Source organism: Phascolarctos cinereus, unplaced genomic scaffold (assembly GCF_003287225.1).
Source record: "Phascolarctos cinereus isolate Bilbo 61053 unplaced genomic scaffold, phaCin_HiC Scaffold_2;HRSCAF=192, whole genome shotgun sequence".
In the NCBI taxonomy this organism is placed as follows: Eukaryota; Metazoa; Chordata; class Mammalia; order Diprotodontia; family Phascolarctidae; genus Phascolarctos; species Phascolarctos cinereus.
The window spans coordinates 354,638,113-354,664,078 of NW_027555625.1; the positions used below are offsets into that span (position 1 = coordinate 354,638,113).

Here is a 25,966-nt window from a genome sequence, read left to right on the forward strand (position 1 = left end):
GGTATCAAACTCAAATAGAAAAATAAACTGTATGTAAAGATACATGCAGGCTGCATATTGACTGAGAAAATTACATATTATTATTATCTATATTTCATTGTGTCTTTTATTCATTTTGTTAAATATTTCCCAATTTTATTTTAATCTGGTTCACACTGTACTTGGGACTGTTTTGAATATCCTATGGGCCTGTGTATTTGACATATCTGATTTAGGGGGCAATTTTTGCTAAATGTACAAAATAATATTGATAAGATAATCTGAGAGTTTATTCTTCAAGGACTCATGTAAAAGACAGGTAGAATGCCATGTATTACACTTCAATAAGCATCACCTAGGAAGGATAAGAGATGCTCAAAAATGAAATTTGAAGATGTAATGGGAAATAATTCTAATAAGGAGAACAAGTACAAGTTGTCTGAAAGGACTAAAATGGATGCACAGTAAGATAGGACCCTTGTCGTCCTGATGCAACTTTCTTTCACCCATATTCCCTGATGCAGCTTCCTGGCTGAGAGACATAAAAAGTCTCAGCAGTGGCTAGGCCCCTTTGACATGGTGAGTACTTGAGACCATGCAAATCTCCATCCTTTGATGACTTACAGATCAGATACATTTCCAGATGCAGATGAAGAGAGACCACATCCAAATAATATTAACAGAAACTAAAATAATAAATCAAAAATATTATACACTATGACCACATTAGACTTCTATCAGGAAGACAACTGCAGTTCAATATAAGGAATTATATTTGACAATATTAATAACAATAAAAATCAAATGATTATATCAACAGATGTTTAATCTGCTTTAGACAAAAAAAATGGCCTTTTACTTAAAAACATTAAAAAGCATAGGAATAAACAGAACGTTCCAACTATGTTAAATATCTAAAGCCAAGAGCTAGCATTATCTGTAATGGAGAAACACTTGGTGCCTTTCCAATAATATCAGAAACAAGGATGTCCATTTATCATTTCTATCATGAAACAGTACTAAATCACTTAAAAGTTATGCAATCTAATCCTCAATGGGGCCTGCATCAAAAGCAATCCAAGGCTTTAAGAGGCATTTTAAGGCTTCCTGCTTATAAATCCTTTCCCTTTCCCTCTGATTTCTTAAGGGTGAGACTTTCTGTGACTTCAACTGCCACCAAAGGGGGTTAAGAGAGCACAAATTATCTCTATCCCCACATCTAATGGCCTTTTCTCAATCCTCATCCTTCCTTCATCTCTCTGCAGCCAGCCTTTTCCTTTTATAAGTTCTTCTCTCTAGGTTTTCATTACAATGCTCTTCTACAATGACAGATACATTACCTCTTTTTGGTATCCTTCTCTGGATTTCCATCCAGGTAGTACGTACACGAAGGTTGGGTTTCCCCCAAAAACTCTGCCCTGGGCCCTCTTCACTATTTTGTCTAGTGATCATATCATCTCTTATGGATTCAATTATCAATCCTATGCAGATAAACCTTAGATCTATTTATCAACCCCTAATCTCTCTTCTGATTTCCAGTCTCATATCTCCAACCACCTACTGGATCCCTAGAACTGTATGACCCACAGAAATCTTAAATTCAACATATCCAAAACTGAACTTATTATCTTTACCCTTTAATACCTCCCCTCTTTCACAATTTTCTATTACCGTCTAGAGCACCACCATCCCCAGCATCACTCAGAATCACACCTAGGTGCCATTCTACACTCTATGTACTATTCTCTATTCTCCAAATTCACTCACCCCAAAATCCAATTAGTTGTCAAAACCTGCTATTATTCCCTTAGTAGTACTTTTTTAAATAGTATTTCCTCCCAGTTGCATGTCAAGACAATTTTTAGCATTCATTTTTCACAAGATTTTGAGTTCCAAATATTTCTCCCTCGCTCCCTCCCCTCTTCCAAAAATGGCAGGCAATTTGATTTAGATTATACATGTGTTACCATGTAAAACATATTTCCATATTAGTCACAGGTTGTGAAGAAACCAATCAAAAGGAAAAAAATCATGTGAAAGAATAAATTAGTAAAAATAATATGCTTCGATCTGCATTCAGAGTCCATCAGTTCTTTATCTGGATGTGGACAGAATTTTCCTTTGTGAGTCCTCTGTGCTTGTCTTGGATCACTGTTTGCTGAGAAAAGTTGAGTCACTCACAGCTAATCATCACACAATGTTGCTGATAATGTGATTCTGCTCATCTCATTTTGCACCAGTTCATACAAGGAGAAAGGATCTATATGTGCAAATATATTTATAGCAGCCCTTTTTGTGGGGGCAAAATATTGGATATTGAGGGGATATCCATCAATTGGGGAACGACTGAACAAGCTGTGGCATATGAATGTAATGGAATACTACTGTGCGATAAGAAATGGTAAACAGGCAGATTTCCCTTAATCTTATCCTGCCCCCCCCATTTATTCTGTTCTTTCTTTGACCCTGTCCCTCCTCAGAAGTACTTCCTTCTGATTACCCTTTCCCAATCTGCCCTTCTTTCTATCATCTCCCTGCTCTCTTGTCCTCTTTCTCCCCTATTTTCCTGTAGGGTAAGACAGATTTCCATACCCAATTGAGTATGTATGTTATTCCCTCCTTAAGCCAAATCCTATGAGAATAAGATTTCCTCATTTCCTCTCACCTTCCCATTTCCCCTCCACTGTAAGAACTTTTTCTTGTCTGTTTTGTGCAAGATAATGTACCCCATTCTACCTCTCCCTTTCTCCTTCTCCTATTATAATCCTCTCTCACCCCTTAATTTTACTCTCCAGGTACCACCCCTTCATCTTCAACTCACCCTGTGCCATCTATCTATCTATCTATCTATCTATCTATCTATCTATCTATCTATCTATCTGTCTATCCATACATACATATAACTTTTCCCCCTCCCACTACCTTAATACTGACAAAGATCTCATGAGTTATAAATATCTTTCCATGCAGGAATGTAAACAGTTCAATCTTAATAAGTCTCTTATGATTTCTCTTTCCTATTTACCTCTTCATGTTCCACTTGAGTCTTGTATTTGAAAGTCAAATTTTCTATTCAGCTCTGGTCTTTTCATCAAGAATGCTTGAAAGTCCTCTATTTCACTGAATGACCATTTTTTCCCCTGAAGGATTATACTCAGTTTTGCTGGGTAGGTGATTCTTGGTTGTAATCCTATCTCCTTTGCCCTCCGGAATATTATATTCCATGCCCTCCAGTCCCTTAATGCAGAAGCTGCTAAAACTTGTGTTATCCTGATTGTGTTTCCACAATACTTGAATTGTTTCTTTCTGGCTGCTTGCAATATTTTCTTCTTGACCTGGGAACTCTGGAATTTGGCTACAATATTCCTAGGAGTTTTCCTTTGGGGATCTCTTTCAGGAGGAGATCTATGGATTCTTTCCATTTCCATTTTGCCCTCTGGTTCTAATAGATCAGGGCAGTTTTCCTTGATAATTTCTTGAAAGATGATGTCTAGGCTCTTTTTTTGATCATGGCTTTCAGATAGTCCAATAATTTTTAAATTCTCTCTCCTGGATCTATTTTCCAGGTCAGTTGTTTTTCCAATGAGATATTTCACATTGTTTTCTAATTTTTCATTCTTTTGGATTTGTTTTACACTGTCTTGATTTCTCATAAAGTCACTAACTTCCAATTGCTCTATTCTAATTTTTAAGGAAGTATTTTCTTCAGTAAGCTTTTGGACTTCCTTTTCCATTTGGCCAATTTTTCTTTTTAGGGCATTCTTCTCCTCATTGGCTTTTTGGACCTCTTTTGCCATTTGGGTTAGGCTATTTTTTAAGGTGGTATTTTCTTCAGTATTTTTTTGGGTCTCCTTTAGCAAGCTGTTGACTTGTTTTTCATGATTTCATGATTTTCTGGCATCACTTTCATTTCCTCTTCCCAGTTTTTCCTCTACTTCCCTTACTTGCTTCTCAAAATCCCTTTTGAGCTCTTCCAAGGCCTGGGACTGATTCATATTTTTCTTGGAGGCTTTGGATGTGGGAGCTTTGACTTTGTTGTCTTCTTCTGGTTGTATGTTTTGATCTTCTTTGTCACCAAAGTAAGATAATATAGTCTGACTCTTTTTGCAAGGTTTGTTCATGATCCCGGCCAACTACTTGAGTTTTAACTCTTTGTTAAGGTAAGAATCTGCTTCCCAACGTGGAGAATGTACCGTCCCAAGCTTCCAGGGTTTGTACAGCTGTTTTCAAAGATACTTCTAGGGACCTGTAAATTTTTGGTTCTTACAAGGTGGTATGATAAGGGTCGAGGTGTTTACTCTTTTCCTGGCCTGTGCTCTGGTCTATGAGTGACTGACCACAAGCAGTCTTTTCTGTCTTGGAACTGTGAGGAGGGTTTCCTATCCACTACCACTGTAAGCTCCACTGTGCCAGCACTCCTCCTCACCCCAGGACTGCCACCCAGAACTATGACCCAGATCCAAGCACGGGAAAAGCAAGAGATTCCTGCCTCAGCACTGGCAAAGAGATCCCTGCAATCCACCTCTGATCAGCCACTGGATTCCCCCTCAGTCTGTGGGCTGGAAGCTCAGGAGGCACCCACTGCTCTGGGGCCGATTTCTTCAGGGAATGGACCTAAGACCTCAGGCTCCTCTCTCAGCACTGCAGAAACAGACTTTTCCCACTGACCTTCTTAGTTGTCTTTGGCATTCATGGGTTGAGAAGTCTGGGAACTGCCACGGCTGCCTGTGATTCAGTCCTCTGAGGCCTGCTCCAGGTTCACTGTGGCCTGTGCACCCATGCCGCACTGCGCTCTGCTACCAGCCCAGCACGATATACCTTTGTGATCAACCATCCAGGTTTTCTTGGGCTAGAAATCTGTTTCACTCTTTTTGTGGGTTCTGCTGCTTTAGAATTTGTTTAAAGCCATTTTTTATGGGTATTTGGAGGGGTCTGGGGGAGAGCTCAAGCAAGTCACTGCTTTCATGCTTCCATCTTGGCTCCGCCCCCCTCCTCTTCTCTTAATCCTCTCTGCAACCACTCTGGTACAAGCCACTCATCACCTTATGGTGTTATACTATGGCAACAGCCTGCTGGTTACTTTTCTGGTGTCTAGTCTGTCTCCACTATTTCTCCACTCTCCTATAATTTATCCTTCTTTCAGATGTCAAACAAATCTTCCTAAAGCTAGAGCCCCTTGGGTTAACTGATACAGAGGAGTGGGAGAGAATGGACACAGAGAGATTTTCAGGCAAGTATAAAAAAATACAGGAAGAAAAGGTCAACAAGAAAGCAAATAGATCAGTGGCAGAGGAGGGATTGTATCATGGGGCAGTGTCCTCTAAAATCTGCAATAACTAGCATTATCCTGGGAGTGAGGCACAATGGAAATGGAAAACTCACAAGCCCAGTCCCAACACGGAAGAAAGCACCTAGAGGAGAGAGCCTACCTTGGACACTTGGACTGCAGGAAGAATACAGAGGAGAAGAGAGAAACCAGATGATTATGGGGTCATGAATCAGAGAAGAAGGTCTAGAGTAAACAGTAGAAGATAATGAAAACAGTGGGGAAAAAAATCCTTTCTCGAAAGGGGAGCCAAAAAAAATGGAATTATAAAAACTGAAGAATGGGACCAGATGGAGAGAAGAGTAAAGGGAAATCAACCTGATGGAGAGGAAAAAAGAAAGGGAAGAAATATATAATCAGATAAAAGCAGGAGAGAGGAACTAATCAACAAAACTCTAAAGGGAAAGAGGATGAGAATAAAATGAGAATAGAGGATGTAGGGTTAAAGGGAGGAGAGCCAGTGAGAACAGAGTCACCTTAAAAAAGAGACTGAAGTAAAGTAACTGAAGGACATACAGCAGAAGAAGGCGAAAAACTATAACTTGAAAAAAAACCACTTTAGAGATAGATGGAAAAAAATATAAATCTAACTCATAACTTTGAATGTGAATGGATTAAACAGCTCAATATAACAAAAAAGAATGACAGATTGGATAACAAAACCCTACAATCTGTGTTTTTTTCCCCTAAGAAACACATTTAAAAGGAAAAATAAAATAAAACTGAGGGGATGGAGAAAAATTAACTAAGCACCAAATGAATCCAAAAAAGCAGGAGCTTCTCCACCATGCTATCAAACAAAAATAAACGTTTAAAAAATAAAAAAGGATAAACAAGGAAATCATATCATATGGAAAGGAATCATAAAAGACAAACCAATAATACCAATAATAAATTTATACACTCTAAATGCCTTGGTATACAAACTCATAAAGGAAACATCTAATTGCATGCCCAATTCACTGATCATTCTTTTTCTTTTTTATTGGTCAAAGTACTTAGAGATATAACTCCTTATCTCAAAACTGCTTTGGCTATATCTCAAAATTTCATGGTTATTTTATTGTTTGAATTTTCGTTGATGGAATTCCTATTGTTTCTACGGCTTATTCTCTGAGCCATAATTTCTTTAGGATTAAGTTCCTTCATCTCTAATCTTAAATTCTTTTATCAAAAGCCATTTACTGAATACAGCTTTTCTTGTATAGTTATTCTGTAAAGGATATATTTAATATTTCTACTTTTCTACATGTTTATATCCTAGACATGGTCAATTTTTATAAAGACACTATATACAACTTCAGGAGATGCTTGCTACTTTCTGTACCCATTCAGTAATTGCCAAAAATCTATCCTAACTTTTCTGAAAACTATATTTAGGTTCTTAACTTTATTCTTGTTAATCTTTTAGTTATATCTGACTAGCTCTGTGAGAACAGAGAATTTAAACTTTTATAGTTTTACTATTTCTTCCTGAAAATCACTTCACGTCTAGACTACTCTATTGGCTCCTAATAAGCCTCTCTGAAACAATCTGATCTCACTAAAGCAAAGGTCTACATTGCCCCATCCCTCCTCCTCCAGAGATTCCATGCTACCTCCAGAAGCATATGTAAATTCCAATGTTTGGTAATTAAAGCTTTCATAACCTGTCCCACTCCTTTGCTTTCCAGTCTTCCTAGACCAGGGGTGGGAAACCTGTGGTCTCGAGGTCCTCAAGTGTGGTCCTTTGACTGAATCCAAACTTCATAGAACAAATCCCCTTAATAAAAGGATTTGTTCTGTGAAGTTTACATTCAAAAGGCCACACTTGAGGACCAAGAGGGCCACATGTGGCCTTAAGGCTACAGGTTCCCCAGCCCTGTCCTAGACTTTATTCTACTCAATCCACAATCCATCCACATTTATTTGCAGTTTCCTTGCAGACGGCTCTACATTTTCCATCTCTGTGCTAACATTTGCTGTCCCCCTTGTCTTTAGTGATCTCCCTCTTCAGAACAGCCTCTAAGTTCTTCAGATTCTTTCAAGACTCAGCCCAAATGTCACCTTCTTCAGGAAGTTTTTCCTGTCACCAGCCCCATACACACCTGAGGCTGCTGCATCACATTCTTAAAATTACCTTCCCTCTACTCTGTTTACATCTTACATGTTTTTCACCATTACAGTGGGAGCTTCTTAAAGGCAGGCACAATTTCTGCCTTTCTTTGTATTCCAAGCACTTAGCAGAGTTTTTGGCACACTGACTGACTGATATAGAGTTCTTCAAATGATATTTATAGCAATCAGACAAGAAACAAGGAATCTAGGGAATAAACATACCTAAAACACAAACAAAATCAGTACTTTTTGCAGTCGATATGTTTTCTTAAAGAATTCTAAAGATCAACTAAATAGTAATTGAAATAAAAAATTAAGTAAAGTAGATGAATATAAGATAATATTCAGAAAATCATTAGTCTTCTTGCATACTGCCAACACAACCCAGAAGGAATAAAAAGAAAAATAAATCCGTCATTCTAGCTACAGAATGTATAAAATATCTGAGAATAAATCTACCATGACACTCAACAAAGAATTATGTCAATACTTTCACAAAGCACTCTATATAGAAATAAATACATATTTAAATAAGTATAAAATGAATTGCTTATGGTTGGGTCATGCCAATATGACAAAAATGATAATAGTACCTAAATTAATTTACAAATACAGTGCCATAATGCTCATACCACAAAAGAATTACTTTACAGAACCAGAAAAAAAATAACAAGATTCAACTGGAGGAACTAAAGGTCAAGAATCTTAAATAATCTTTAAAATCAGGAATGAAGAGGGTCTACTGGTACTCAAATCTTAAATTTCAGTACAAAGCAGTAGATGTAGAAATGTTTTGCTCTGTTACACTAATTTGTTATATGGAAGTTTTGGCTTCGTGTATCTATGTTTTAGTGGAGGAAGGATGGGACAACAGGAAGGATTTGCAAGACAAGGCAGAGACTTATGGGGGAGGATTCAAGGGGTAGTGATACCAAAATATAAAGGAAAAGACACCTAATGAAACATTTTTTAAAATGTAGAGAAGAAAGCAAAAAGAAGTTCAAAAGAGAATGCAGAAATGAGGGCAGCATTTGAACCAATGTTGGGTTTAACATTCCCTTTAAAAATAACAGGCTGCATATGACAGTTTCACAGTCAGTAACCAAATACAATCCTGCGATCCTCAAATCTCCATTTTTGCAGGAGGTTTTTCCTGGCCTTTTGGTTGCCACATTGTGCTGCTGATCCACATTAAGCCTACAGTCCTTTAAGATTCCCCACATCTTTTTCAGACCAGGAAACTAAAGTAAATAGAGGTGAAGTGATCTGCCCATGGTGACATAGCTAGGAAGTGTCTTAGGCTGGATATGAACTCAGGTCTTCCTGATTCCAGGCCCATCAATCTATCCACTGTGCCATCTGACTGCCCTGGTTAGACAGCAAAATATCTGAACAAATGTGGGGAACCTTAAAGGACTGTAGGCTTAATGTGGATCAGCAGCACAATGTGGCAACCAAAAGGCCAGGCAAAACCTCCTGCAAAAACGGAGATTTGAGCTGAGTCAAGGACACTAAGAGGCTGAGATGAGGATGGAGAGGAGGATGGGGGGGGTGGGGAGGGAAGAGATCCAGCGCAAAGCTACAGAAACAACAAAAGGAATGCCTTGTGCAAGGAACTACAAGCTTTCCAGTGTGACTGGATTATCGAGTTGGTGGGAAGGCATAAAGCGGAGGAAGATTTGAAAGGCAGGGAGGGGCTAAATTAGAGAGAGTTTTCAAGGCCAAACAGGAGTTGATATTTGATCCTTGAAGTCACAAGGAATAACTGGGGCTCACTAAGAAGGGAAGGGAGCCTGATAAGATGCGTGTTTTAGGTAAGTCATTTTGGGAGCGGAGTGAAAGATGGGATTGAGTAGGTTTGGGGGAAAAGGTAACCATGTTTTGGGCATGGTGAGTTTGAGAGTCTATAAGATATCAAGTTCAAGGTGTCCAAGAGGCAGTAGGTAATGAATGAGTATAGCTAAGGGGAGCGACTAGGATCTGGGAATCATCTATAGGGATCATAACTTACAGAACTTACTAAAAAAAATAACTGCATAAGGATTTTGTTTTCTGATAGAATTAAAACAAGCAGAGAAAAGTAGAGGACAACAGTGTGTGGGACAAGTGAAATGTAACCTATATTCCAAAATGTAGTGAGGCCTCAGCATCAGCTGGGCCTAAGTTTCACTTTTGTTTTTAGGGAATAGGGGCTGTGCACCAGCTACCCACCCCCTCCCTTGTTTTGTAACCACCCCTCTTTTGTTTTGTATCTTCACTTTACCAAATGAGGCAATCCTCTAGCTCCCAAGCAGTGTTTTGAGTTAAATGTATCTCTTGGGTTCTAAATATAGACTGTGAGGTCTCTTGCCTCAGCCAATGAGGGTAAAGAGATTGGGACAAACAAGTGGGGAGGGGGGGCTTTTTGGAGTGGTTTGCCTAAGACTATATAACTGCTTGCTGCTGTTTGTGCTGAGCCTCACTACTCCAGTCTGCCCTGGGTAGGTGACACCCACCTCTCTCGCGAGACTTGCTAGAATGAACCTTCTGTTTTCTACCTGGAGAAACCTCTGAGTTTTTATTTGAGTAAGTGGTCTAAATCCCACTCAGTAGGAAGGATTTGATATAGACTGCAACAGAAACTGGCACTGACCTAGAGAAAAGGTTCTGGCAGATTAAGAATGGAGGATTCAGTGATTTATAGTAATCTTCTAAGAACCTCTCTGTATGTTTAAGTAAAATCTCTGTAGTGTTGCTGCAATTACTTACAACAACCATTGCTGCCGTGTCTATTTTAATCTACCTTATCTATAAGCAAGACCGAAAGCTAGGACCTTTCTGCACAGGGCATTTGGAAGAAGCCACAGGTGTGTACTTAAGTAAAATACATTATTTCCTTAAGCTAGAATTTCACAATAGTAAAATTTCACATATTAGGATGTCACATTTATTGGGGGATTGCAAATAAATTATTGTTCTAGAGCACCAAGTGCCTGAAAAAAAAAAGAACCTCCTAAAATCTCTGAATGATTCCAAAGGAGTTTACAAACCTGACAAGATCTATTTTCTAACATTACAAACAAAGTAATGCCTCTTACCTTTTCTCTGATTACAACTGGTTTTAGAAGCCCAAGTCAGTCGGAGACTCTGGTAATTAGTGTCTTCATCACAAACGAGCGTTCTAGTCAAACAAAAATCTATAACTGTACCAAAAAAGGGCAGAAAAATCACAAACACTATGTCAAAAAGAAATAATTCCACAATAAGCCTATTGAGGTTTGCAAAATTATCAAAGACAATAAACAGAAAACATTCAGCACTTAGAAATAAAATGTAAATAGAAGATGCTTCAGGTAGGTTTGAGTCAAGATGACCTGAGGTCCCTTCCAAATCTTAGACTCCATAAATTCATAATTTGTTCACTGTTCTTTTTCATGCTTTTTCTCCCAAAAGGTATTATATTACATTCCCTTATTACATTCCCTTAGGAGGTGGGCTGTTCTAATATCCCTGGATTTCCCTAACATCCTTGGTGCCAAGCACAGTGCCAACACAGTAAGCATATACTAATTATTTGTTGAACTGAAATGAATCACTAAGATTGTTAATGGTATTTGATAACCCACAATACACTTCTTATGGAAAGCACTGCCATCTAAAAGCTAGCTATTTAAATGCTGAAAGAATCTTACAGTAAGATGTCATCTAAAAAGTAGTTCAAGGTTCAAACCATGCAGATAATTTTATAATAAAGCTCTTCTTATAGGTAAATGTTTATGTTTATACATATTTGTTTATATTATATAATAATATAACCTATATATTATATATATTTACTGGGGCAAATAACAACAAATTATTCGATATTGACTTGTAGGGTTAAAAATTAGAAGGCATATCAACCTGGGGGAATATCAAAAGTGATTCAAGAACTGAGCTAGCTATAGGTATGTGGTGCTCCTAGTTTATCATATCTACTCCAATCCTGTTCAAATGTTTATGGAAACGAATATTCTAATCACAAAATTGGAAATATGACATGACATCCTTTCTTAAAACCACTATCAAGCTAGAAATAAAAAAAATTTCTCCTATGAACCACATTAATTTTGCCTTCTTTGCCCTATAACTGCTACTGAAAATTGTCCTGTGTAGATCTCATGTCTGTTTGTTTCTGCTTCCTTTTCCCTGTCTCAGGCTTTTCTCTCTCTTTTTCATCTGCTTCATACTGACCCTAAATATCCAGGCTCCATCCCCCAACCACAGAGGCTTAACTGTATTTCTACCTAATGCCTTCAACCTTCCTCAGTGACAGAGGACACCAACTGACGGGGTCAAAGGGAAAAGATGAAAGAATGAGATTTGTTCTCCAGTCTCAAAGGCACAGCTCAATAATTGTAGGACCTTGATCTAAATTATAGTTTAACTTAATTCTAAATCATTCACAGGGCTTTCCCCCCAACATCACAAAATCACTTAATACCAGTCACTTCAGCTAACAAGTGACTTCAGAATTTAAATACAGATACGGAAGTAGTTATTTATAGAAAGAAAAAGAGAGAACTATGAGAAGAAATTTTGTTAAATTTTCTCTTCCAATAAAGGATGTTGGAATAGGGGAAAAGGAAGAGGAAAAAGAAGATAAAGGAAGACAAATACTGGCAAATGTTTTCACTTTGTAAGAAAAAACAGATATATCACTCACCATATTTGACATCCGGGACTGTGACAGAGCTCTCTGCTATATTTGTAGATAAAATACTCTGGTAAAAAGAAAATATCATATATTGTATATACTCAGTGAATAACAGGGAAAAAGAAATCTCCTAAATAAGAAAATTATAAAATTCCTCAATGGTACTTCCAAGGCATAAATAATTTTGATTAAGCAATTTTAAACATTTAAGTAAAAGTTTTTTACAAAGTGCTATCATAAAAAGCAATAACTCATATTTCCAGTGTGCTTAAAGGTTTTCTTTTTTATAAAGCATTTTTGTCATAATAATTCTGTGAGAAAGGACTGTTGCTATTTTTTTTTACAGATAAGAAACCATAAGCTTAGGGAAATCACATGATCTTCTCATGCTCAAACAACTAGTATCCATGCTGTCATTCAAGCTCCATTCCTGTCCACCTATTATGCCTTCCCCTGCGTGATTTACTAGACAGGATTTCAAATTCAGCACAGTTTGTTCATGCAATCATCATTTATGCAATACATACTACACAACCTCAGGTAGTAAAGCTAAGGATGGCCTTGTCTTTTTAGACCCAAGTTCAAGATTCACCTCTGATATATACTGGATGAGTGATCCCAGACAAATCACTTAATGTCTAACTGGTTTAGCTTTAGGCCAGAGGCGCATGTTAAACATGTGCCTGCAACACACCAGAGTGCAGCCCCAAACAGATTAAAATGTAGTTGTGAAATATTTACTAAAACAGATAAAAATAAAATAAAATGTAAATAATGTTAATATGTGATTTTTAAAGTCAGGTACCTGCAGAGATCCTTATGAACAAATTGGTGGCCCCATTTCTATTTGAGTTTGACATCACAACTCTAGGCAACTCTCTAAAAGCCTATACACTGCAGATAGGTACAGATCTGAATTAGTAGAGGGAGTATCCTCACCATGAAGCCCCCTAAATGGATGAAAATTACAGGTCCGGACAAAAAATATACATTGTCCATAGATCACTATGGTAGATACCATGAGAGGTATAAATTTAAGTAAGATATGTTTATAGCACAGTGAGGAGAGGGGAGGATATATATTTATACACACATACATAGACATATACACACACACACACACACACACACACACACACACACACATCCACATACATATGCATATAGCAAAGTATTTGATAATGTGTTTCATGCTATTCTTGTGGAAGGATGGAAAGCTGCAGGAAAGATTATAGGACAATCAGAATCTCAAATTTCAATGAAGAGAATTGATTGAACAACTGAACTCAAAAACAGGTCATTCACAGTTCAGTCTAAACTTAAGAAAAAAAAGTCTCCTGTAGAACTCCTGAAGGTATTATACCTGCTTTTATGATATTAACATTTGTATCCATCACTTGGATAAAGGCACAGAAAATATCTTTATCAAATTTAGATGGCAGAGTCTGGATCTAAAGAGGCCTTTACATGCTAAAATACTGAGCTGAATCAGATTAGATGAAATTTATTTAGGATAAACATAAAGTCTTATATAAGTAGGTTCAAAAATTCACAAGTACAAGTTTGAAGAGGCATAGTTAAACATTATATCTGAACTGCAAGCTTAATCAGAGTTCCCAGTGTGATACTGAAATAAAAAAAAGCTAATGCAAATACTGTGGTACATTAAGAAAAACACGTTAAGTGTGAGGAGTTTGGGAAGACCTGTATAGAGCAAAGAAAGCTGAGCCAAGAGACCATTTTTTAAATATCCAGAATAATGTAAAGGACGATAATAAAATATCAAAATTATGATCATTACAACAACCAATCTTGATTCCAAAGATATGATGGTAGAACATACTTTCCTCCTCGCAATAGAGAAGGGCTGGACTATTGATGCAGAGGAGGCATTCATTGTCAGAAATGGCCACAGTGCTGACTGATTCTCCTTAACTGACCAACCTTATTAGTTTAAAGTAAGAGTCACTTGGAAATGATAATGAATAAAGAAGAGCATCAATAAAAATGTTTTTGGAGAGGGAAGAAGACAGAGACAGAAAAAACAGGTCTTAGTCTCAACCCTGCTCTGCCTTGGTTAGAATGAAGCCAGAATCTTATGAGTCTATGTACCTCACAACATAGATGAGCTGGGAAACACCAAAAGAAGGGCAACCGGAGTGGTAAAAGGCCAGAAGTCCATTGTATAAAGATTGACAGAATAAAATGGGGTTGTTTAGCCTATAGAAGGATAAAAAGGACAAAAGGTTTAGCCTGAGAAGATTAAGTAGGAACAAGATAGCTATCTTCTATTCCTGAAAGGTCTTCTTCATGGAAAAGGAGTTAGACTTGCTCTGCTTGGCTACCGAACAAAAGCAATGAGTGCAAGTTTCCAAGAGGCATCGGAAATTAGGTTTGAAGTAAGGAAAACTAATTATTAAAAGCCAGCCCAAAGTTAAATGGCATGCTTTGAAAGAAAAAGACTGCTCTAGAGGACTTTCTTTTTTGGATATGCATTAAACTAGATGGCTGCCTAGGCCCCTTCTAACTCTGAAATTGTTTTTATGGATGGGAGTCACCAAAATGGACAGTGAAAAGAAGCAGCCTATTTGGGGTAGACCTTACATCAAAGTGATCAGTGAGATAAGGCTAGTAACAGTAAAGCAGATCAAAGGCAAATTGTGTAGACAGGAGTTCTCAACCCTTTTTTGTGCCATGGATCCCTTTGATAGACAGCACACTGAAGCCTATGGATCTTTTCTCAGAACAGTGCTTCTAAATGTGTAAAAATAAAATACATAGGATTACAAAGGAAACCAATTACAAGTAAATATAGTTATCAAAATATTCGAACAGTTCCTGGACCCCAGATTAAGAACGCTGAGTGTACTGCCTTAAATATCATAAGAAATTTATGACCGTGGTAGTTCAGAAGCACTTCTCTAGTATTTCAGGCCTATCCTTTCCTGCAGCAGTCTGAGTCAGTTCTAGAAGCATCTCCTCTTTGTGCCTTTTCTGGATTCAAGTCTACCTGGAACTTTCCATATCCCATGCAATCTTACTCACTGTTGGCTCTCTGACCATGATATCAAAGAAAACCAGATGCATCTGAATAAGACCTCACCTTGGTGGCTAGTGGACATCAGTGAACTACAGATAGGACCCAGGAAGAGTATGAAGAGCCTCACTCTTAGCCTGAGGTGCCAGGTCTGGAGGGAACCTATCACAGAATCAGCAAGACCTTTCCTCTTCCCGCCACAGCCCAGAGATTATATCTCAGGCAATGTCCCACTACAGACTAAGCAGCAAATGGATCATTTCACCAGATGCATCTCTTCCCTTGTGCTATCCCCTATGCCCCTTAGGTGTCTCAAGTCAAGCCTTGTTCTTCCCTCATGAGTTAAAATGAACCTATCACAAGAGACTTTTGCTTCAGCCTTCCTGACCCATGTGCCTCTTCCATGAAAACTTTAAAGCTTCCCTAAATTAGATGAAACAAAGTGGGACAATACTTTATCCAGCAGGCAGTGGGGAACCACTAAAAAACAGAGTAATATAATCAGAGTAGTGTTTTATGAAGATCGCACAGGCAGAGAATCAAAGAATAAAGTAGCAGCAGGAAGATCGGTTAGGAGGTTACTACAAAAGTTCAGTCTACAGGTAATGAAAGCCTCTACTAATTATGGCAGAAGGAAAGAGGGAGAGGAGAGTACAGATATAAAGGATATCACTAGTGGAACAATCAACAATATTTAGTAGATGCATGAATTTAAGCAAATAAAGATGAAAAAATGCAGGCATAATGGACTAGCCACACAGTTGTTTGGACAATTAGCTTTTAAACACAGGAAATTCTTTTCTTTTTGGTAAGCAATGGATCTGGACTCCTAATTTCATTCTTGTAGGAAACTCATCATGTAATCTAGCTTTAGTTTACAATCTTGAGAGCTACCTGGGGTATTAAGAAGTGAAGTGCCTTGTGCCCATGATCACACAGCCAGTATGGCAGAGGCAAGATGAAGTTGCTCAAGACCAACAGCCCTCTATCCACTGGGCCAAGCTACCTCATCACAAAATCATAATTTAGGAAATCAGTCCAAAAAGTGATTACTTTCCTTAAATGTAGTAACTGGGGGAGGAGCAGGGGAAGGAGGAGAGGAAATGAGACTCAACCGGTTATTTCATCAGTAAGGTGGTACAGCTGAAGAACTTCCTCCACAAAGCTGACAGGTATCTTCTTTACAACTTATATTCTTGAAGAGACACTTGGGGGCACGGAGAGGTTAAGTAACTTGCCTATTGTTCATCCATTTCAGTTGTATCCTATTCTTCATGAACCCAATTGGGGTTTTCTTCACAAGGATAATGGAGTGGTTAGCCATTTCCTTTGCCAGCTCATTTTACAAATGAGAAACTGAGGCAAACAGGGTTAAGTGACTTGCCCAAGGTCACACAGCTAACAAGTGCATTTGAACTCAGATCTTCCACTCTATCCACTGTGCCATGTAGCTGCCCCAGTAACTTACCTAGGGTAACAATAAACATTAAGTGCTAGGAAAGGAAAACCTGGGTTGTTTAGACATGCAACTATTGTGTCTATCTTTTCCAATTTTCTCACCTTTCTGTACCCAGGGACTGGAGTTAAAAATACATTATTTTGTTCTTCCAAAGTCACACTGGAATGGAGAGGATAAACCTGCAATCTAACAAACAGAATACTGACATAAAACGTCAATGACACCTCACATTTATATAGCGTTCGAGACTGAAAAAAAAACAACTTTTTTTTGCAACTCTGTAAGGTATTGGGTATTGTGAATGTTAAAATCCTCATTTCTGTGAGGAAACCAAAACTCAAGAAAGATTAATGGCTTTCCAAAGGTTACGAAGTTATTAAGCATCAAAGATAGGACTTAAAAGAAGGGTTTTCTGATTCAAGACTCGTGCTCTTTTTAAACACAATTAACTGTAAATAAACTTACATAAGATATTTAGAACATGAGATCAATGACTGTTTTGACTATACTTATTTAGAGATGGCTATAAAATTTATTATATGCAGAAATAATTCAACTTTTAAGAAATTAGTCGATTTTTTATGATTTAACTACCTTTTGTGAACCATGTTTGTAAGGAGTTCATGCATGTAGTTTATTTCACCTAAACCTGAAAGAAGAAAAGAGTCAGGCTTAAAATACAGTTTTTAATTTGTCAAAAACCAACTTTCAAATCAAGACGATTTTTCACACAAGTTCTATCTATTTTCTTATTCTATGTCCATTTTCTCTTCTAAGTGTTATGTGTCTGAGGCTGGATTTGAACTCAGGTCCTCCTGAATCCAGGGCCAGCGCTCTATCCACTGTACCACCTAGCTGCCCCTAAGAGGTCTACTGGATAGATCAAAATGGTACCTATAGTCATAAAATGAAGTTCTCTGTCAAACTTAAGATGTATCTTTCCAACAGTTTGAAGACTAAGGCTTTTAAGAGACTCAAATTTTTAATTCTATAACTTTTTTTATTAATACCTTGCAAAACAAACAAGGACTACCAAGTACACTTCAGTTTTCCAAAGACACATAAATATAATAACAAAGAGAATCAACAGATCTAATGGCATGATGAGGATAGGATGCTTTTCCTAGCATGTGAATTTGCCTACTAACCAATTTTATATTATAACTTATGAGAGGCACAATATTGGAAATTTCCACAACGAGTATTTCTAAACCTTTTTCTTCTGAGGTTCTCCCCACACATCCAAGGCAATCATTTGAAAGAAAGGCTTTACAATGCCTTTCTCCCCACTAAGAAAATCATTTTGAGAGTGGAGGCAAACTCAAGTCTTCTTTTCACATATTAAATTCAAAGTTATTTTTTCCTTTCACTCTGAAGCAATCATTTGAGGGGAAAGGTACTCATAAACTAAATATGGGACTGATACATTGCTTATATTGCTCCCTCTAAACAAGAACCAAAAAGAGAGACTTGTTAGCAAGTAAAAATGTATACCTATATTAGCCTAATTTTTATAAAGGTACTGCCCATACACCTGCTTACATACCCATTTAAATTTTTTTCCCTTTGATTGAAAGTTATTCTTTTCTTTATTTTCCCAGACTTGTTGAGTAATATAAGAATAGATATCTGGTAACGAAGAACACTCTACTACCCTTGCATGTGTGGCCTGTCCTTTATTTCCCTGCTGTGGTTGCTAAGTTTCCAATAAGTCATCCATTTAAAAGAGCATTTACTGCTAAATAACAGGGGAGAAGAAAAAGTCTGTCTGATCAGTTTTCTAGTCCCTGTACACAAATTCATGCATCATTTATGAAATATCATTTCTCCACACCTTCTGATTTCTTTTTAGGTTCAGAGAAACTATTAACCTAAAAATTCTGAATAGAATAGATTTAAATGCATTGAATTGTGTCTTTATCTGATGATTTTTCCTCATACAGTACATATCATAGGAATTCAAATGCTAGTAGAATGAAAGAATATCACTTTTCAAATCCATTTTTTCTGCAGTATTAGCAAGTGCACAAGAATTATATACCCAATTATAATCTTAGCCTAAGCAGAAACTAATTAAGAAGTTTAAAGCAACATGTTTAGTGTTGTTTTAAATCTTACATCGCATTTAGAAGCCAAATGTTTAAAACATTATCCACACCATCAGTAGCAAAACATTCAAACACTAACTGTAATATGCATTTTCCAATACCAACAAATATCTTTAAAGACATTTCAGTAATACTCAAAGAGATGATAATTGCCTTGTTATTTCACTTCCACATCCATGAACTCTGAAATTCCTTTATCCAATTAAAATCTTTGAATGCTTCATCTTTCCACTGGCTCCTTCCCTGATGGCTACAATCACTTTCCTATGGTTAAAAAACCCTCACTTGATCCTTCTATTCCCACCTCGTATTTTTCTAAATCCTACCTCCCCTTTCTGGCTAAACTTAATAAGGTCATCTATAAGTGGTGGCTCCACTTCATCTTCTCTCACTCTCTTCTAGAGTCTGTCATCTGGCTTCCAACAGTTAACATTAACTGAAACTGCCCTCCCTCAAAGGTCACCAATGATTTCTTAACTGCCAAATCTAATGGTGTTTTCTCCATCTTCATTCTCTTTGACCTCTCTGCAGTCTCTGACACTGTTGTCACCTTCTGCTCCTGGATTCTTTCTCTTAAGTTTTTGAGACACTGTTGGATCTCCTATAACCACACAGATGACTCCTCAGGCTCTTTCACTTGTTTTTCATCTGTATCATGCCAACTGTCAACGTAGGTGGCTCCCAAGGCTCTGCCCTGGGCTCTCTTCTCTCCTTTCTTCCTACTATCTAAATTTGTGGTCTCATTAACTGCTATGAGATCAACACAATGTACCACTTTCCTGCTCTATGCTTTAGTATTGGCTGTCTCTCAGGCTAGTATGTTTTGCCCCTTCATCTCTGCCTTTTGGTTTCCACGGTTTCCGTCAAGACAGCTCAAACTCCACCTTCCAAAGGCCTGCCCCAGATGCTGCTAATGTCTTCCCTTTTCAGAGTATCTTCCATCTACTCTATATAGGGTGCATCTATCTAGTCATTTACATGCTGTCTCCCTTGTCAGAACATGAGCTACTTGAAGACGGGGACTTTCTTTTTACTTTTTTGTATTCTCAGCTCTTAGCACTGAGCTTAGCATGGACTAAGTGCTTAAAGAAATGCTTACTAATTGACCAAATGCATTCTTTCTCCTTCAGGATAAAATGTTTTTTTTAATAACTCTTATATTATAAAACCAAAGAACAATTTTGCAAATCTTTGAAAAGAAAGACAACATAAGAGGAATTTAATGATTACTCTAACATCCTCTTGGGATTAGTGTGTGTTCCAGGACTGTTTGGCATCAATCTATTACATCTAAAATTTATTCAAAGCTGCCTAATTATGTATTATTTATAACCATACCAGTAAAACCCTAAATATAACAAATGAATTTTTATTAATTTACTGTTAATTTAGATTTTTAAATTACTGATACTTGAGGACAGTCCTTCAAGATCCATCGCCTCCTTTAAAAAGTTTGACTACTTGTTAAAATACAAGTTAAAGAATGAGTCATACTAAAAACTGTACTTCTGTTCATGTTCTCATTGGCAAGAAAAAAGTCACAAGAAAAAAATATTACTTCGTTAAAAAAGGCTAATCAAATACTTTCTCCTCTACCCAAAGTAAAGTACAAAATGAATACCCACCTGGCAAAAAAACCAATACACTACTGCGTTCTGACACAAAGCTGGTACTTGACAAGGTCTTGTCCCTAAAAGTAAAAAAAGTTATATGAAAAAAAATTACCTATCCATTTTATTCACTGTATCAATGTTACAGCTGGAAGTAAATTCAGAGATAATTTTGCTCAATAGATACTTTCAATGACCAATTAATTGATTTTATTGTCTGAAGTCAAGCAATAAAATCAATTACAGAGTTAGAATTATAAGATAGTTCTGTAAACAAAGCTGTACCTGGAGTCAGGAAGACCTGAGTTTATATCTGACCTCAGACACTTAATAGCTATTTGACTCTGGCAATTCAGTTAACTTCTCTGCCTCAGTTTCCTCATCTATAAAATGGGGATATTAGTAGCACCTACCTCCCAGGATTGTGGTCAGGAGAAAATGGGATAATATTTGTAAAGCACTTTGCAAACTTTAAAGTGCTATCTAAATGCAGACCTTATCATTATCATCATTGTCATTTCCATCATGACAATGATGAGGACTCTAAGGAGTCAGAGAAATAAATGTCAAGAGAACAATGAAAAGAAATCAGAGAAGCAGACATTAGCACACACGAGTCAAGGAAAACTACCAAAAAACAAAAAGCCCAGAAAACTTCTTTTTAAAGTTTTATAAAGTATAGCACCAACTCAGCAAGCTAGAATAACTTGCATCAAGAACTCAACCAAATGAAACAAAATGGAAAGAGTTATTTCTTTTAAGAGGAAGTAAAAATATTTCAAGCTAGCATTCTAAGACCTCCATAGTTGGGCTCCAAAGAGCCTTCCCAGCCTTATTTAATATGAGTCCTTTACACTCCATCTCTACCAGACTACAGAGTTCCCTGAACTCAGCATTCCCTCTTTTCCCTATGTCTTCCCACAGGCTGTCCCTAATGCCAGTGATAGATTCTCCCTCATAATCTCCAGCTCATCTTAGGTACCATCTCACCCATGAAATGTTCTCTGATTCTCTCTTTGGTGCATATCCTCTCCCACCTCAAATTATTTTATATTTATTAATCTCTACATGTATTACAGCCCTCAGCAGAACGAAGGGAGGGACCATATGTTTCTGACTTTGTACTAAGCCACAAATACAAAGGTACATAATAGAAGTTTGATGAATTAATGACTCAGGGGTTAGAGAACCTGGTACAAGAGAGTTTATGATGTGGCACTCAGAAACACCAGAGTTTCTAAACCTCTGGAAGCTTAAAGCATATCAAAGCTGGTGCTAATGGAGACTCAAAACCAGTTAGATGTCCAGAGCCTCTGGAAGAGTCAATTAATCAATTAACAAGTGTTTATTAAGCACCTACTAAGTGCCAAGTAAGTGCTAGGCGATGGGCTTTTTTTAAAACACCTGAGAAAACAGAGAATCAGAAGTCTGTAAAGGCATGTGCTGCTTGGGAATGAGATGCACCAGAGCCAGGGAATGGAAAATCCTGAGTTAACTTTATGAGGTATGTATACCTCATATATGAGATATCTTTAATTACATGCATTGGGACCCAATTACTAGATATTTCACTCATGCAAATGACCAAACTCATCTCTCTTCTTCCCTCATGCTTGAGAAAAAACAAACTCATGGTAATCTCTCATCATTTTTAATGGGGTCAGAAGTAAATGAAGAGAATGTTCCTAACCTATGGCCAACGAACTTTAAGTTACTTCTTTCTTAATTCCTATTCTTCATTTAGCTAGGGAAAAACTCCTGGCTACCATTTCCCATTCTTGAATCCCCACCAACCTGAGTCCTACACTTCCCTCAAGTCTCTATCCTACATTGACCTGTCTTTCCATTGTGCCCACTGGAACCCCTATTGTATTGTAAACCAATCACTGTCCTAGATCTCTTCCCCACATATTCTTTCCACCTTCTTGCACCTAAAAAAACCAAGTTCCTCTCAGAACACACTGCATCCCTGACCAGTATCCCCAACACTATGTGTACCTTCTCTCACAAACACATCCAGGTACACCAGGCCAAGAGGTAGGTAAAAGCATACCCCTTGCTCCTCTCTAACCCTTCCAGGCCATCCCTCAGCAGCCTCTCTTCCCCTTGAGAAATACTTCATCCATCTCTGTTACCTTGTCCAAATCTTAAGTGTCCCCTCCTCTCTAGTCATTTCCTCATCCTTTCACAATGGGTTTATTGCCTGGCATTTCTCTCCATCTCAAACCCTGTTCTCATATATAGAGACTTTCAATAAACAAACTGATACTCCCTAAAGCACCCTGACCTCACAGTCCACTAAAGTCCGAAACTCTCATCCACAAATAAGGATGGTCATACCTTAAAACTCGACCATCACACGCATGACCATTTTATTTCCATTATATAACATCCAGAGTTTCCCCTTTTATAAAAGGTCCTATCCTTCCATCTATCTCTCTGCAACACTACTCCTAAATCTACTACCAGGCTGTTCTGGGACTTAAAGGAACCTCACATAAAAATTACATAAGCCATGCAATACTGAAAGCAACAGACCCTTTTAATTAGTGCACTTAAGGGACGACCACATGGCCTGACTGGAGATACCCAAAGAAGCAAGTAAGGGCAGGCATGGCAAGAAGGGATAGAGAGCAGAACAACAACCACTCCTCAAATTGAAGCAGCAGCTCAGCCCACCAAACCTAGAATAGCACACTGATCTCCTCATACACACCCTCCTCCCCAAACAAAATGGGACAGGGATAGGCACCTCCAGAGCAAAAAAGTGAGGGACAGGGAGGTGCCATCAGAAAGAGGTAGTCACAATGGTCTTCAGCCAGGGGCAAAAGCAGGTCACATAGCCCATATGTCCTTTGGCAGTGGTTTCCAATGTGTGGATTAAGAGCCCACAAACATCTATGAGTACCAATCAGTTTTGGTTTTGAACTGTAAGAACTAATAAAATATATAGCATGATTTAGTAAAATAAGAAAATAGGCTTTCAATAGATGGAATAAAAGCATCCCAAGGGGCAGCTAGGTGGCGCAGTGGATAGAGCACCAGCCCTGAATTCAGAAGGACCTGAGTTCAAATCCGGCCTCAGACACATAACACTTACTAGCTGTATGACCCTGGGCAAGTCACTTAACCCCACTGCCTAGCCAAAAAAAAAAAAGCATCCCAAACAGAAGTATTACTACTTTTCAACCATGTACAATCTGATTATGGTTAATAAATAAAATTCATTTAAAACTATTACTGAATTCTTTCTAAGTTTACTATAATGGTATCATACTGGAGTCAGCAAACTTCATGCCTTATACTGCTGATTCTCCAACTCCCAAGCTGGAACCTGAATAACGTTTTCCCACACAGGTTGCTTCTAAAACTAACAACCATTTTCCAACACTATTTCTGTGGGGAAAATGAATTCTAAATTCCAAGCAATTTAACTTTTAAGTGTGATGTATTCAAAAAGAGAGGACTACCAGTAATGTTGAAAAAACTTATTAGAAAAGACAAACCAGAAAACAAAGATCATCAGCTTTCAATGATTTCTTTAATCAATGTTAATTCTTAAGTTTCATTTAAGTCTAACATAGACTTGTGACTTCTCTATCTTTGAAAAGCAGATTCAATACTCTCTTTAGGCTGTCTCAGCTTTTACAACTAGCAGTCACAACTTCCTTTTGAAGTAAGAAATTTTCATCAAGTCACTATTTAAATCAACGTCTCAATGAAACATTTCTAAGAAATGTTAGAAGGTTAAAAAGGAAAGATATAAATCATAGTACACATTAATATCATAACAGACTATAAAAATGATGATTTAAAGCAAAAAATGTTTTTCTTAAGTCATTCTCCCCCTTTTCTTACCCATTCTCTTTCATATCCAATTCGTCAAACAACTGAATCAAGGAAACGGCAATTTCATACATTTCTTTTGTTATCATTGGTTCATCTATGAGCTGTTGAGGAAGCTTTAAAAAATACAAAGAAATTATTTCCAGAGAAAATACATGCTACAATCATTTTTAGTTAAACAGAGAAACTATTTTAAATCCTCATTCTAGGTTATGTATCCAACAGGATACAGTCATATAGTGAAAATGATCAAAAATTTCTCTCAAAATCCCAACTCATCTTAAATGATACACTCCCAAAGTGACATAATCAGCGGTCCTGTTAAAAGGTCTTTCAAATGGATTCACAACTTAAATGGAAAAAGGTAATCACTTATTTCTTTATTTTATTCCTTAAATGCTAAGTTGATATCATTTGTCTAAGCCTGACAATTTCCAGGGAACAAGGGTCACATGTATATAATAACTCTCCCTTTATAGCACCAAATATAATGTTTACTATTGACAATATCAGCTACCCATAGTTCTCACTAAAGGAACAAAAATAATTAACTGTCTGGCCAAATGGCTCTCTGAATGGAAGGCAGACCATGCATTTTCCAAATTAAATTCATTACAAATGTATAGCTGCATACACAATAATCATAAAAATCCAACAAAATTTTGAAATTTACACCAGACTGCATAAGAATCAAGATATGCAAGGAGAATCTAATCACTTACTTCTTCCCTAGAACTATACAGCAATAAGACAGGGAGCCCCTAGCGCTCAGCATAACTTCCTAGCTCAACCAGAAAAAATCCAGGAGCACATGCATGGCTGCACTTCCAGAGGCAGCAAATATATTATCTGCAACAAAGTCTCAGGGAGGTCAAACTATTTCAAAGAAGTAAGAAAGCGCCAGAGTAGGACAATGGAAGTACCTGGGAACAAAAGCAAGCAATGACCAGACCAGTCAGCAATACTGGAGCAATGAGACCTAGACACTTGAAGCCCAGGGGATCTGAAGTCCCTGGTAAATTGTCCTGAGACACCAGAGGGTTCCTGAAGATTCAGTGCTCTGAAACTCAGAGTCCAACTCTCAGAGGTGGAGGTCAGCAGAGGAACCCGAGGGACCCAGAAGCAAGAACAGTCTGGGATGACCACCCCACATGACAGTAAAGAGCAGGGGATAGATGCTGACCCTGGCACAAAGCCTCAATTCAGGAATTAAAAAGGAGTAAATAAAACATCAACTAGTTTAAATAATTTATAATAGATCTAAAGAGGTCCCCCCTCCAAAAAAAGACAACTCAATAAAATTACAAGTAGAAGAAAAAAGCAATTTTCTACAAAGACTACATAAATAACCACAGGGAAATGAAAAATCAATTATCATAACAATGAATATGAACTGGGATGAACTAACATAAAATGGAAGATGTTAAAAGAATCGTTTTAGAAAGAAAAATCCACCCATATGATGTTTATAAGGAACACAAACGTTCACAAAAGACATAAAATAAGGGATTGGATAAAAATCTATTTGTGCCTCTGCTAAACCTGAAGAATATCAATTATGGAGGTATCAACTGGGATCTCTGAGAAAGCAACACCAAAAATGGATTTTTAATTAAAAAAGAAAAAAAGAGAAACTACATTTCCTGAAAAGGGAATATATATAGATAATGAATTGATTTCAATACTTAACATGTATAAACCAAATGGGATAAAAGTAGAATTGGTCAAATAGAAAAGGAGGTACAAAAGTTCAATGATGGAAATAATTCCTTAAAAATTAGAATTGGGAAACTGGAAGCTAATGACTCCATGAGACATCGAGAAACAAT

The 25,966-nt window shown here is 37.4% G+C and overlaps 1 protein-coding gene across 1 annotated transcript in view; it reads right to left on the bottom strand.

Annotated features, from left to right (window-relative positions):
* Positions 1-25,966, bottom strand: part of TDRD9 (tudor domain containing 9) — a 240,370-nt gene that overhangs the window by 82,219 nt on the left and 132,185 nt on the right. Inside the window, 6 exon segments of the mRNA XM_078150388.1 lie at positions 10,480-10,584; positions 12,087-12,144; positions 16,675-16,759; positions 17,168-17,222; positions 20,307-20,371; positions 24,150-24,253. Of these exon segments, the coding sequence (XP_078006514.1) occupies positions 10,480-10,584; positions 12,087-12,144; positions 16,675-16,759; positions 17,168-17,222; positions 20,307-20,371; positions 24,150-24,253 (472 nt within the window).